Source organism: Pseudophryne corroboree, chromosome 5, assembly GCF_028390025.1.
Source record: "Pseudophryne corroboree isolate aPseCor3 chromosome 5, aPseCor3.hap2, whole genome shotgun sequence".
Taxonomy (NCBI): Eukaryota; Metazoa; Chordata; class Amphibia; order Anura; family Myobatrachidae; genus Pseudophryne; species Pseudophryne corroboree.
In genome coordinates this window covers 119,006,514-119,020,735 of record NC_086448.1, presented here as the reverse complement: position 1 = coordinate 119,020,735, position 14,222 = coordinate 119,006,514, and the positions used below count along the sequence as shown (strand labels likewise).

Below are 14,222 nucleotides of genomic sequence, written 5' to 3'. Positions count from 1 at the left end.
ACAACAAATATAAAGCATCCTCTATCCAAAAAATCATTGGGACGCTTTTTTCATTTCATATTTTACTATACCAAATTGGAGGACTTCCTTAATAAATAACGTCTTACCTTGGACTGCAGTACTGCTTCTCTAAAATGAGCTAATCAGCTGGCTATATATACATTCTGCATATTCAATTATTAATGTGGTTTTATGTTACCTTGTAATTACTAGATAAATTGTTTATATTGTGGTAATTAATTTCGAAAAAAACAATAAAATATCACTTTTATGAATATATTATTAGCGCTCCTTAGTGTTTCTATAGAAACCTAATTTATTATCATTAATAAAGATTGGCATAATGTGTAAGGCGCATTATGTTTATAAGGACATTAATAATGTGTGTCATATGTGTAAGGGGCATTACTGCGTGGTATTATGTGTATAAATGCATTACTAATGTGTTGCATTATGTGTATAAGGTGCTCTACTGTGTGGCGTAATGTATAGAAAGGGCACTACTGTGTGGTCTAATGTGAATAAAGAGCAATATGGTGTGGTGTAATGTGCATAAGGAGCAATTCAGTGTGATGTAAAGTGTATATAAAGGGCACTACTGTAAGGAGTAACGTATATAAGGTTAAGTGGTACTACTTTGTGATGTAACGTGAATAAGGGATGCTATCGCATGATAAAATGTGAATAAAGTTGCACTACTGTGTGGCGTAATTTGAATTGGGGGTACTATTGTGTGGCCATGTCCCTTTCCAGCAAGAACACGCCCCTTTTTAGACTGTGTGCTTAATGTCTGGGCTGTTCCTATTTAAAATATAGGAGGTAGGAACAACAAAATAAGGACTGCTATGGGTGAGGGGTGATGGTGCTGGGAAAGGGATGCAGGGTCAGAGGCGAAACTAGTGGCGATGCTAGAGGGCACCAGCCAAAATCTTGCCTAGGGCATCATATGGGTTAGGGCCGGCTCTGACTGGTCCCACTTCTACCACCATACAGGTAGGCCGCACTGTGACAGTGGGTAAAGTATAGATAATATGCTCACACATAGTAAACTGGTATTTTCCCGCTTCACTTAGATTACTTTTTAGAGCAAAATTCAGGTTGTACTAATGTTTCCCATAAGCAATTATAACTTTATCTTTTATTTTCTACAGACAAATGACAATGCAGGAAAATGTGCAGAATGTCAACATCGTCAACAGTAACCTTCAGTTAACCTATGTTTATGGAGCACAAAACCCTGCCTACCCTCCACCAGTACCAAACTACCAGAGTTCCATGCCACTTCCACCACCTTACTCGGTACAGAGCCCAGCGTACAGCACATACACTTCACCAGACCAGCCCTACTCTGCTTTCCTTGAATCCGAGAATGGGCCCAAACCAGATGCGGAAACACCCCCAGAATACTCTGCCGGCCTGCAGGATAGCAGCCCCTTCTCTGAGCAATCCATCAGAAGAGGTGAGTGGCAAAGCTGGATCAAGGGCCACATGGTCCTGGGGCTGAAAATGACTGAGGGTGTATTATAAAAAACAGAGGAGGTATGACCAGTGCTGTGTGGGTCTGGCCAGTCCTGTGTGGGAGTGGCTAGTGCCATGTGGGCATATACACCCCTTACACTATCAGCCCCATTGTCTCCCTAAATATTTAAAAGGAGAAAATGTGCATAATTTTATGAGGAAAATAGCAATACAATTTGAATACCTAAGATTTATGGCTAACCGTGTGGCCAACTGAATGGCTGATCAACATCCTACTGTCATGATGATGGGCTTATTTTAATGTGGAGAATTGTAGCTGTCGTTCCATCTTCCCCATTATAACGCTTTCCCTGGTGAATAAGAAGCAGGACTTAATTGAACACAAGGTAATAACGTAACCTCAACTGAGTGCCTACCTAACAGCAGTCCAGTGTCCAAAAATTTGTGGGGCCAGCCATGTTTACTCCAAAATGTGTATTAAATCACTCATAATATATCTTAGTTGGCTGACTGGTGGAATGGAATCATTTGTCCAAATTTTCCCACTGGGAATGATGGCAGATATTTGAACATAAATATTGTGTTTCCATATGATTATCAGGGGTGGAAAGGTCCACGGGGCAAAAGGGGAAATTCCCGGTGGGCCCAACGGCCTAAGGACCTACTTACTTCCTCATCTAGTGGTCAGGTTCCAGACTGTGTATTCGAATTATACATTGTTACTCTATAGAAGAACATTTACCTGGAGCAGGATGACTGATAAACATGAATGTTTTGCTTACGTCCATGGAAACTACACCATGATTCGTCTAATATACAGCAGTTAGCCATGCGCCTGTGGTGACTGGTCACACCCCTCTGGTTCATGACCACACCCCTTTAGCATGAGATTCTGCATTCCCCCAAGAGGCCATCATGCCACAGTCAAACACTAATTATTACTGCTTATTTATTTTGTTTTAAACATATTCTTTTAAACAGTAAAATAGTGTCAAGTTTTAAATATATTTAAATTATAAAATTATATTAAATTACTTTTTAACTGTTTGGGGCATATTTATTACAATACGCATTTGTAATGTGGATGTGATCAGGGCCGGTGCTAGGGTGTTCGGCGCCCCCCTGCAAACTATAAATTTGCGCCCTCCCATATTCCTTTGGCGCACGCCGGGAAAAGGGGTGTGGTCTCACAAGTAAGCGGCATGGCCACACAATAGTACCCCCATTTAAAATTACGCCACAATGTAGCACAATCTTATTCATCTTATACGTAATGCCCCACCCGTAGTAGTAGTGTCCTTATATGTAATGCCCCCCAGTAGTAGTAGCATCCTTATACATAATGCCCCCCCAGTAGTAGTAGTGTACTTATACATAATGCCCCCCCCAGTAGTAGTAGTAGCATCCTTATACATAATGCCTCCCAGTAGTAGTAGCATCCTTATACATAATGCCCCCCCAGTAGTAGTAGTAGTAGCATCCTTATACATAATGCCTCCCCAGTAGTAGCATCCTTATACATAATGCCCCCCCAGTAGTAGTAGTAGTAGCATCCTTATACATAATGCCTCCCCAGTAGTAGCATCCTTATACATAATGCCTCCCCAGTAGTAGCATCCTTATACATAATGCCCCCCCAGTAGTAGTAGTAGCATCCTTATACATAATGCCTCCCAGTAGTAGTAGCATCCTTATACATAATGCACCCACAGTAGTAGTAGCATCCTTATACATAATGCCCCCCAGTAGTAGTAGCGTCCTTATACGTAATTCCCCCCTAGTAGTGGTAGCGTCCTTATACATAATGCCCTCACCCGAGTAGTAGTAGCATTGTTATACGTAATGCCCCCCTAGTAACATTAGCGTCCTTATACATAATGGCCCCAAGTAGTAGTATCGTCCACATACGTAATGCCCCCCCCATAGTAGTAGCGTCCTTATACGTAGTACACTCACCAGTAGTAGAAGCGTCCTTAAACGTAATTCCCCCCCTTAGTAGTAGTATCGTCCTTATACGTAATGCCCCCCCCCCCCCGTAGTAGTAGCGTCCTTATACGTAGTGCACCCCCAGTAGTAGAAGCATCCTTATACGTAATTCCCCCCTAGTCGTAGTATCGTCCTTATACGTAATGCCCTCCCCAGTAGTAGTAGTGTCCTTACATGTAAAGGCCCCCCCAGTAGTAGCGTAGTTATATGTAATGCCCCCCCCAGTACTAGCGTCCATAAAGCGCGCGTACACAGACATACCTCACACACACACACACACACACACACACACACACACACACACACACACACACACATACATATACACACACACACACACACATACATATACACACACATACACGCACACACACATACACATTTCTTTCTCACCCTCCACTTACCTAAGCCAGTCTCCCTCCGTACAGCAGCCTGGTCCGTGTAGCTCCGCCCCTTCTGTCCCATTTAACCCCGCCCCTTCCATCCCATGTAGTTCCGCCCCTTTTGCCCCGTACACAGCGCTGTCACACAGGGGAGGGGAGGGGAGGGGAGGGGAGGGAGGAGGCTTTTCATGTCATACAGTGACAGACAAAGCAGCTGGCAGCAGCAGCAGGGGGGACAGGACGGCGCAGCAGGGAAGGGATGCAGGGCAGGGGAAGCGCCTATCCGTCCCAGCGCCTCCCTGCACTGCATCCCTTCGCTGAGCGGGTAGCGCCGGCCCTGGATGTGATAAATATTTTTGTAGTCAATTCGAAATGTGAAAATGAAAATTTTCACGCAAATTTACTATATTTCTCTTGCCAGTAAACGGGCAGATAAGAGCCCATCCTGGTAAAGAGCTTGAAGTAGTGTGACAGTGTAACGCTCTCACACTTCTACCTGGTTCGGGTCCTTGGCACACACTACGCATGCACAACCATCGGCCGGTGCATGCTTCACCAGGGGCTGTCAGAGAGGGATCCGGATCTATAGGCTACTAGTATAAGCTAACACCATCTCGTGTTACCTATCAAAACCTCGCATTCCTGAGCTTGTTAAGTTCGGCAGCACAGCAGCCCACATAGAAACCTGTCTAAGGGGGACATTTACTAAGCAGTGATAAGAGCGGAGAAGTGAACCAGTGGAGAATTTGTCCCATCAACCAATCAGCAGCTCTGTATAGTTTTATAGTATGCACATTATAGATGTTACTTCAGTGCTGATTGGTTGCCATGGGCACTTCTCCACTGGCTCACTTCTCTGCTGTTATCACTGCTTAGTAAATGTCCCCCTAAGTCTTAGATTAGTAAACTTGTGCACTCACATTACTGAATTAATAGAAATACCTCTTTCCCAAAGAAGGAATAGCAAAATACTTCATTAGTAAACTGTAACTGTTGATCTGATGTGTAAAAAACACTTTCAAACAAATATATTATAAGCAGCCCAGATATTTCATACTATAAACTGAAACTACAAAGACAGCAGGGTGTACACCTCCTACAGGGCCCACAACTGGAGGGGCTGTGATTGCCCTTTCTGTGTAAGCTCCATGTGGCAGTTGCGAGACTGCAGACAATTTCTCGCCTATAAACTGTAGGCAGCTGCAGATTGCATTATCCATATTTAAAGTTTGCTTTGGTTTGCTATAAACGATTACAGAGGGATTTCACTGTGCAACTTATAAAGTAAATCAGGACTGCCATGAGATCAGCTGGGCCCCAGCACTGGGCCACTGAGGAGGCCTGGCCATGCCTCCCACCCACGCTCAGCACAACCAAAGGTGACTTTGTTTTAAGGATCTGCATCTATAAATGTTGATATTTCTATTGCAGCTTTTACTATTACCATTCTAGATCATGGGCAGCAATATGTTTTTAGAAATATTCTGTCACTAAAAATATTGTTTTTCCAACATGTGACATAATAATATAAATTGTGATTGATGAACTTGAAATCTGGACATTTGAATAATGAGTTATCACTATCAGTGACTTCCCCACACTGTCTTTTGTACTTGAAAATGTTCTATTGATTATCACACTACTCACACACATTGATTTGGGCTGGAACAATATGAGCACACAATTACGTGGTCTTGTTACTGTTTTAAAATTAATTCAGTTGTTAACATTTAACCAGACGTTTATATTTTATATGGATATATGACGTTCCTAGTTATAGTACAGTGATAGTACATTTGTGAGTCACAAGGTCATTTTAACATACTGAACATATTGAATGGATCTCACAAACAAGTTCAGAAAGTTGCCGTACTGAACAACTGCATAAACTCCTTAAAGGTAGATGCCATCCTTGTTACCCTGGTGAGACTTCTAACCACCAAACCATTAACCAGAATTAAATACACAACCCATATGATTTGGCGGTTTAAATTAGGTTATCAAATGGTGCTAGGTAAGAGGGGACGGCTAGATCAGCATCCAGTTATCATGCCCATCCAAACTGCAGCGGGCTCTAGTGGTCCTACCCTTGGTGCAGAGCTGAGATAGTTTCCCCTACTCCTTCATACCATACCTACAATGAAGACGCAGCAAGATGGTGTCGTTGACACCTGGACTGGGGACAACAGCCGAGACCTACTACGAAGGAGAGTATAAAAGCCATGTAGCACTAATCCTCTGATCTGCCGCTCTCCCTGCAACAGAAAACCAGCAACCAACAAATCAGGACACAAGCAAAAATAGGGAGGAAAGTTGGCATACTTAGATTAGGTGAGGGCTCAGTCAGGAAGCATCAGACTTACTTGAAATACATCAACCATTGATGAATTGCAACCATCAGTGCTCTACTACAGATGGTGAGGTCCAATGGTGAAGCAGCAATGGTGTGTTCTGTTTTTATTTTTTTTCACTGCTGTTGCTGAGCTCAGAGGGAATGTTTTTGCAAAGACATTCTGACAATGGAGCATCGCTACCAAGGATGCTTGGACCCTGCAATGATGGGGAACTTCGGCTGGTTCATTTTTAGAGAGACCAATGAGACACTGTATAAATGGAAACATCTAATTTCCTTAATGCAAAGTGACTTTACATTTTATCTTTTATTAAAAATCACATTACACCTAGTTTGGAATGTTAAGAGTTTCTAAAGTTTCGTTTCTGCAGTTTTTAAGAGTTTCTGTGGTTTACCTCACGTCTGGTGACATCATGCATTACTGGTCCCAGTCCGGTTACCTCACACGTTACCGGTCCCAGACCAGTATCAGACACATTACTGGTCCCAGCCTGGTTCCTTCCTGTTTCACCAGCTCCAACCTGTTTACCAGATGCATTACCAGTTCTAGCCCAGGCTACCCTGCTATGCATTTCCGGTCCCTGCCTGGCTATTCTAAGGGCTGTAACACACTGGCCGGTTTCTCCCGGATGGCAAAAAGCAGGACAAACTTTGTCCGGCTTTTTGCCATCCGGGAGAAACCGGCAGAGTCTCGCACACAGGACGGCTTTGAGCCGTGTGTGATGCTGTGCGCATGTGCAGCATCAGACAAGGCTTCAGAAAAAACCGTTGTGTGTGAAAGCTCCCCTTCACACACGGTTCACTGGCTGCAAAGACGGCCCGGCGGCCGCCCGGCCACCGGACCTTCCAGTGGTGAGACCCGGCTGCAACCCGGCAGCCGGGCCGGGGCCGTGCAGTGTGAAGGGACCCTAGCCCTCACACTGTTAACTACAATGCCGGCACGGGAAAAAGCCGTCCAACTTTTTCCCGGCCGGCAAAAGCCGGGTAGTGTGTTTTAGCCCTAATACACATTACCCTGACCAGTTCCTGATACCCTCCACCAGTTCTATCCTGGTTATCTAATACTAGAACTTATCTAGTTATTCTCCCAAGACACTCACCTCACAACCTCCCTAACCAGTGCCGAGTACACTCCTCAGTACTAACTCCATGCCAAAAATCCTAATAAAGCCTCCCAGCTTTCAACACTAATGGGTATCTTCACTAAAGTGCGGGTTTATAGAATTGGACATGTTGTCCATAGCAACCAATCAAATTCTATCTATTATCTTCCAGAAAGTGCTAGTTAAATGATAAGTAGAATCTGATTGGTTGCTATGAGCAACATCCCCCCTTTTGACTCACCATCCTTCACTTCCTGTTGGGCTGACAGATAAATGAGTGGTCAGTCCACAGCATTGGGACAGACCGGTTTGTTTATTTCCTCTTGCAAGGTGAACTTCATTATCCTAATACATATAATACAGACCAGGGGATGTTATTCACGGCGGGCTGCCTATATGGAGGGGGCTGATGGCATATAAGAGGAATGTGGAAGGGTCTGATGGCACATAAGGGGCATGTGGAGGGATCTGATGACATAATTCAGCATGATAGTTCCTATTTAAGGGATCTGTCACACTGTTGCGATTGCTACTGCTTTATCCCAATATTCCTGGGAGTTGTTACATATGAGTCATTCATGTTCTGCATAGCAGCGCAGCGATGAATGGATGCTGTACACACCTGCCCGGTGATGTGGACACATCACTTTGATGTCATGGCGCACTTTCAGCACTAGGTTCAATATGCCCCATTGACATCATGGCACGCCCCCCTATCCTAAATCAGCCTGACAATATGTGGGGAGGTATTCTGTATGTGCCAAATAAACTGCACAAAAGTATGGCTCTCCTATAAACTGGAGTTGTGTTACTGTCTCCAACATTCCATGTATATGCTCCTGCACATTCTATCCTTATCTAAGTCTCATTTGGTATAGTTTTCTAAGCAGGAATAAATTGGGTATTTCCTGTAGCTTCTGTAGTGCATCCCACGTATCCTTTGCAGTACTCTCATGTGTTATGTGGATTGGCTAGTCATATCCTAGTGCCTGTCTTCCCTTTTTATCTAATTCTTAGTTAACTTATTTTGTTGTCCCTATATTAAGCCCATCTGTCCTAAACAATGTTATACAATTCACTTGGACATATGTAGTAAAGAATAATGTGAAAAATTGTGAGGCCACCCTAGGTAAAAAGTTGTCACACACCCCTTGCAGTGAAAAATGAAAGTGATTGCTACAATTTTTATTCAAACATCTTAAATTATATGTATTGAGCGTTAGGGCTGACCCCTGGGACAACGCCTTAAATAACTAATTAGGCACTTAAAAGTTTTGAACTATTTTTAATTGGCAATAATGACATGAGGGTGAAAAAGTGCAAAGTGATGGAAATTGGGGTACAAGGTATAGGACAGATATATTGGGGTGCTTGCTTTATGAGTGGGACAAGTGTTTTTAGACTTGCAGGTGGGAGCAATCTGTCTGTTTAAATTTAAACTTAAAAAAAAAAAAAGTCCCCTGAAATGACCCAAATACCGTATATACTTATACCCATTTTTATGTACCCCAAAGTTCATTTTAGCACGTATTTTGCTGAAAAAATATCTCTATCATTTTTTTACATGATACAACAACCATTTGACCCAATTTAAGTACCAGAAATACATTCATTATAACAAATTAGGTGATTCATCGGGCCCTACGGGCACTCTTCACATCGTCGTAAGAGGCTACGCCCCCTTAGCCCTTGTGCAATATTTTTATTATATGGAGTATTACCTCCAATCATAATTGTGTAAGTGGTTAAATATTGCACGGAGAAAAGGCATGCGATGGTTAAGGGGTCGTAGCCCCTTGTAACGGTGTGAACAGCACATGCAGGGCCTGATGAATCACCTAGTAGGTGCTGTGGTTGGGAGAGTGGTTGGTGCAGGGGAGACACAGGTGGGGGAGGGGCGGATTGCGGCAATGCTGCAGGTGCGGGAGGGGTTGGTGCGGTGGTGCCGCGGGTGGGGGAGGGGGTCCGGAGCCACCACGGGTGGGGTAGGAGCGGCTGGGGGGGTCGGGGGTGGGGGAAGGTCGGGTGCAGTGGTGCCGTGGGTGGGGTAGGGGCAGGGGTGCTGCGTGTGTGGGAGGGGGTTTGGAGCCACCGCGGCTGGTGGAGGGGGTGTGTGGGGGTGCCGTGGATAGGGCCCAGGGGGGTACTGTGATTAAGGGTGGGGCGGTTAATGCTTCTCCTGCTTCTCCTCCTGGATGCAGCTGTCCTCCCTTTGGCAGTGACTCTCCCGGAGACTCGCACAGCAGCCAATCACTATTGTTAGCGCCGATGTGCCAACGCGCTGCATTACAGGGAAGAAGATGCACTCAATAAACTACAGCTACCAGCAGCCCTAAGGGCCAGAATGCTCCTGCGCTAAGGTCTGCTGGGAGCTGTAGTTTATACTTCCATGTAATGCGGCACGTTGGGACACCAGTGCTAACAATAGGGTGCTAACAATAGTGACTGGCTGGCAGAACTGACTGACTCGCTGAATCAATGTGACACTGCACACCCACTGCACTGCACAGCTTTGTCACCTTTTACATTGATTCAGTGTCCAGACATTACCCTCTGCGATATCACCCACTCTATCCGTTACATTAGCCATCTCGGGGCTTCCAGGCCGGCAGCCCAGGTGCTGTGTTGTGGAGTCAGGGCCTCTGGGGATCTGTGGTGGGGAGGCACGTCTATGACATTACGCGCAGAGGAGGCTCCGGGGCTCAGAGAGTATGCGGCGCAGGGAGGGCTATGAAAGTCTTCCGCTGTGCCGCTTTCATATACATCTATGCCGGTGGCCGCAGCAGCTTTTGATCCACCTGCGCCGCAGCTAGGGAGTGGGGATTGTTGATGCCGGAGGGGGCAGGCGGACTGGCAGCAGGACATAGGACGCTGCAGTAAAAGGATTTTTTCCCCCCTGTCTACAGCGCAGAGACATGCTGCAGATGCAGTGGCATACCCTCCAGCTGTACCTTTTTGGAAGATACAGTACCTTTTTTTATGGTCTGTACCGATTTTTGGCTCTCCAAACTTCCATTGAAAGTATAGGAAAAGGGACGTGGCCACGCCTCTGTACCCGTGACCACACCCCTTTTTTGAATTTGTAGCAATTTTTATGTGTTAATTGTTGGAGGGTATTGCTGCAGATGCAGTGGGCCTATTTTGGGGTGTGGACCTGGAGCTGCAGCTCCATCAGCCCCATTGTTAATCCTGCTCTGGGAACACACAGCAGCCAAAGGGCAGAGCCTCCCATTGGATGTAACCTGTGTGGGAGGGCATTTCTCGCCCAATCAGCTGTGGACTGGGTGTGATAGACCTGCTGCTAAAGTGCTAACCCAATGAGAGCTCTTAGCCACGCCCAGCGTTATACACACAGGCACAGAGTCACATATCTGGGCTATTATATGAGAAAATAAACTTTTATACTGTTATCTGATGTTAGTTTAGCTTTTTGGGGGGACTACGGACCGATTTACCCATTTAAATGTTTTCACTTTCAGCACCAATTTGTCGCGGGAATCCTGTTTTCTCAAATTTGCATTTGAATAGGGCAAATCGCTAGAGCGCGCATACCCGAGAAAAATAAATTTTGGTGCCGAACAAGACGCACAAATTGTAAAAATGGCAGTCACGGTAAATTACTGTGATTTCACCGCTATTAAAATTCGTCCCATAGGGTTTTATTTGTCTGCTGCATTTTAATTAAGGTTTAATATGTTTATACTATTAAATAAGATTTGGGGGCTCCCGATAGATTACTGTACATGTCACCTCTGGACCTATTCATATAAAGGTGATTTATTTTTGGTCACTGGTCACTTTCTGGTCACTTTCCATGTCTATGCATCTCAATTATTTCCATGTATCCTGACACCTTAGTTGTTTCCTTAAATATGTTGTTGACTGTATAACTTAACCTGCCTGTCCTTTCTTTTCAGCTTTTATTCGGAAAGTCTATACTACATTGACAATACAGCTCATCATAACCTTTGGACTTGTTTTTATGTTTACATTCTGGTAAGTTGTTTTTATCTAAATAAAAGATGGTCACACTGGGCCTGTTTCTGAGTCCCACACGGTGCCAATGTTCTTGGAGCTCAGCGATTTGTAGCTAATACACATGCGGTGGCGATTCAGTCGCACACAGGAAGAATTGCATAGGCAAAGTATGTGGCATGACTGGGAGGCAGAGCCGTAACTAGACATTTTAATGCCCTATGCCAGAAAGAATATTGGTGCACCCACTCCCCAATATACAAAATAGGGACAGCCCAAAAAAGGTGTATAGTCTCAAGGAGAAGGGGCATGGCCACACAATAGTACCTAGACCAATAATGTGCAAGCCCTAATGAAAAAAAAGTATCTTTTGTGGGCCTTAGTTGTGGTCAGAATTGTTCCTACTGTATATAGTGGATATCTAGGGCAGGATGTAATGAAGTCCGAGTTCGCTGGCGGTGCGGTTGCTGCCCGAACTCTGACTTTTTTAAAGGGGCAATCATTTACATAAACATAAACATTGCCTTGTATATGATTTCCCCTTTAAAAAAAACTTCAGAGTTTGTCTGGCATCCCGCACGGCCAGCGAACTGGGACTTCATTACATCACAGCCCTAATCTCTTACTCATACGACAATAAGAAATTGATGTATAGTATGTGTGGGGTGTTCACTCCTTCACTTAAAGAATCTGATAGTATTCATTGACATATAGCAGATTGTATTTAGGGTTTTAGTCCCACTCGCAGTGTATAAATAAATAAATAATGGGAAATACAAAGCAAATCTATTAAAAAGGTTTTTAAAAAGCTGTTTTTAAAATGCTTCTGTAACAATAAATATATATAACAGCACAAAATATCCATAATTTAAAGCAACATAGTCACTAAAAAAAGTCTAATAAATCAAAATCAAGAAATTAAAATAAATGAAAAATGGAAATGGATTTCTCACTTAAAAGAAAGTGCTTGTGTCTCTGCAACGCGTTTCTTGGTGCAACAGACCGCTTCCTCAGGCAGTGTGCTATATGTAATTGTATACTATTAGTTTCTGTAAATGAAGGCGTGAACACCCCAGACATATGTGCTTTTATCAGTTCATTCAATTAAATTAATTAATTTCATTCGCCCATTGATTTATCTTTCTATACATCAAATGAGTAAGAGATTAGATCTCCAATACATGGAAATAAATCTGACCACAACTAGAGCCCACAATTTTTTTTTTATTAGGGCTTGCACTTTGTTGGTCTATATATTTTTAAAGAAAACATATGTGATATTCAGTGCTGGAGAAACACACACACAAACATATCTATTAACCCCGTGGAACTTTTTGGTAAGTTCTTCATTCTCCCATGCTGCAGGGCAACCCTTTTCATTTTTTTTTATTGTTTTATTATATTTGATATTATTTTTGTGGCACCAGTCAGAGCAGCTGCCTATACACACAATAGTACCCCCAATTCAAAATATGCCACGCAGTAGTGCAACCTTATTTGGGATGCATTTAAGATGCCAGCTATCGGGATCCTGGCAGTCAGAATACCGATAAATCCTGCCACCTGTCAAAATGCAGACGGAAGAATCCTGACAAGGTCAGGAGGCTGACACCAGAATCCCAACAGCCAGCATCATTAAGAATAGCAGGCGGGTTTAGGAAACTCCCAGGGGGGTTAGGGTTTGGCAGCTGGGGGAAGAGGTAATGGTTAGGCTGCGGGGATGGGGAATTAGGGTTAGGCACCTCCATGGGGAGGTTAGGTTTATGCACAAAGATGGAGGGTTAGGGTTAGGCTGCAGGAAGGGAGGGTTAGGGGTAGAGAAGGGGGGGGGACCATACTTACCTCTCACCAATTGCGATTTCACACTTCAAGATTCCGGTGTTGGTATTGTGACTGCCGGCAATCCTGTACAGCGGTCAGTCATGCTAATTTTCCTTATTTACATTACACTGCACAGCAGTGCCCCTAATTCATGTTACATCACCGCAGTGCTCCTTATTCACATTACACCACACAGTACTCCTTATACACGTTAAGCCACACAGTATTGCCACTTATTTGTGTTACTTCACAGTAAAGCCCCTTATTCACATTACCTCACACAGTAGTACCCCTTATTCACATTATACCACACAGTCAGTGCCGTAACTAGACATTTTAGCGCTGTGTGCAAGAAATATAATCGGCGCCCCCCCTCCCATTCATATTTTGAATAAGGCAAAATATAGGAGCGAGGCTTCATGGGGAAGGGGCGTGGCCACAAAATAATACCAATTTATAGTCCGCTGCACAGTAGTCTCCATTATTCAAATTACACCACACAGTAGCGCCCAGAGCCGTAACTAGACTTTTTGGTGCCTTGTGCCATAGAGAGAATTGGCCCCCTCCTCATTTTTCCAATAGGGGCATAAGGTACATGCCTCATGGGGAAGGGGCATGACAAGATTGATACAAAGAGAAAGCCCATGTTATGATGCCCATTCCCACATTATATATACAGTATATATTACACACGCATTTAACAAGAATCCTCTTTATACCACATTCATGCACTTAACTTGAGAGCTCGTTGTTATTCAGTTACAATACCCTTTATTAAATCCTAGGTATGGCAGTATTGAATATACTGCCATACCCAGGATTCAAACCTATAACCTGCTGAATTCTAATCACACACCCTACTCATTGAGCTATTTGATCCTACATTAAAACTATAAACACTATATGAATCTACTGGTGCTTTGTATAAAAAAATAATCAGCATTGCAATTGAGCAGATCTATGTAGTGTGCAGCCACACATCCAATCTCTTGCTGCCACACACTACATAAATCTGCTCAGCTGCAATGCTGAATATTTTTCACAAAGTACAAGGTAAGCTTCAAATAGTAAGAATTCTCTAGCTTAAAATTCTCTAGCTTTCTATGCCAGGGCCAACAGCTC

The 14,222-nt window shown here is 43.8% G+C and overlaps 1 protein-coding gene across 2 annotated transcripts in view; it reads left to right on the top strand.

Moving 5' to 3' along the window:
* LOC134928840 (protein lifeguard 2-like) overlaps positions 1-14,222 on the top strand; it is a 64,417-nt gene that overhangs the window by 17,651 nt on the left and 32,544 nt on the right. For both annotated transcript variants that reach the window (XM_063924805.1, XM_063924804.1), the window contains exons 2-3: positions 1,152-1,459; positions 11,222-11,300. In XM_063924805.1, coding sequence (XP_063780875.1) covers positions 1,156-1,459; positions 11,222-11,300 — 383 coding nt within the window. In that variant the 5' untranslated portion in view covers positions 1,152-1,155. The remainder of the gene's footprint in view (positions 1-1,151; positions 1,460-11,221; positions 11,301-14,222) is intronic.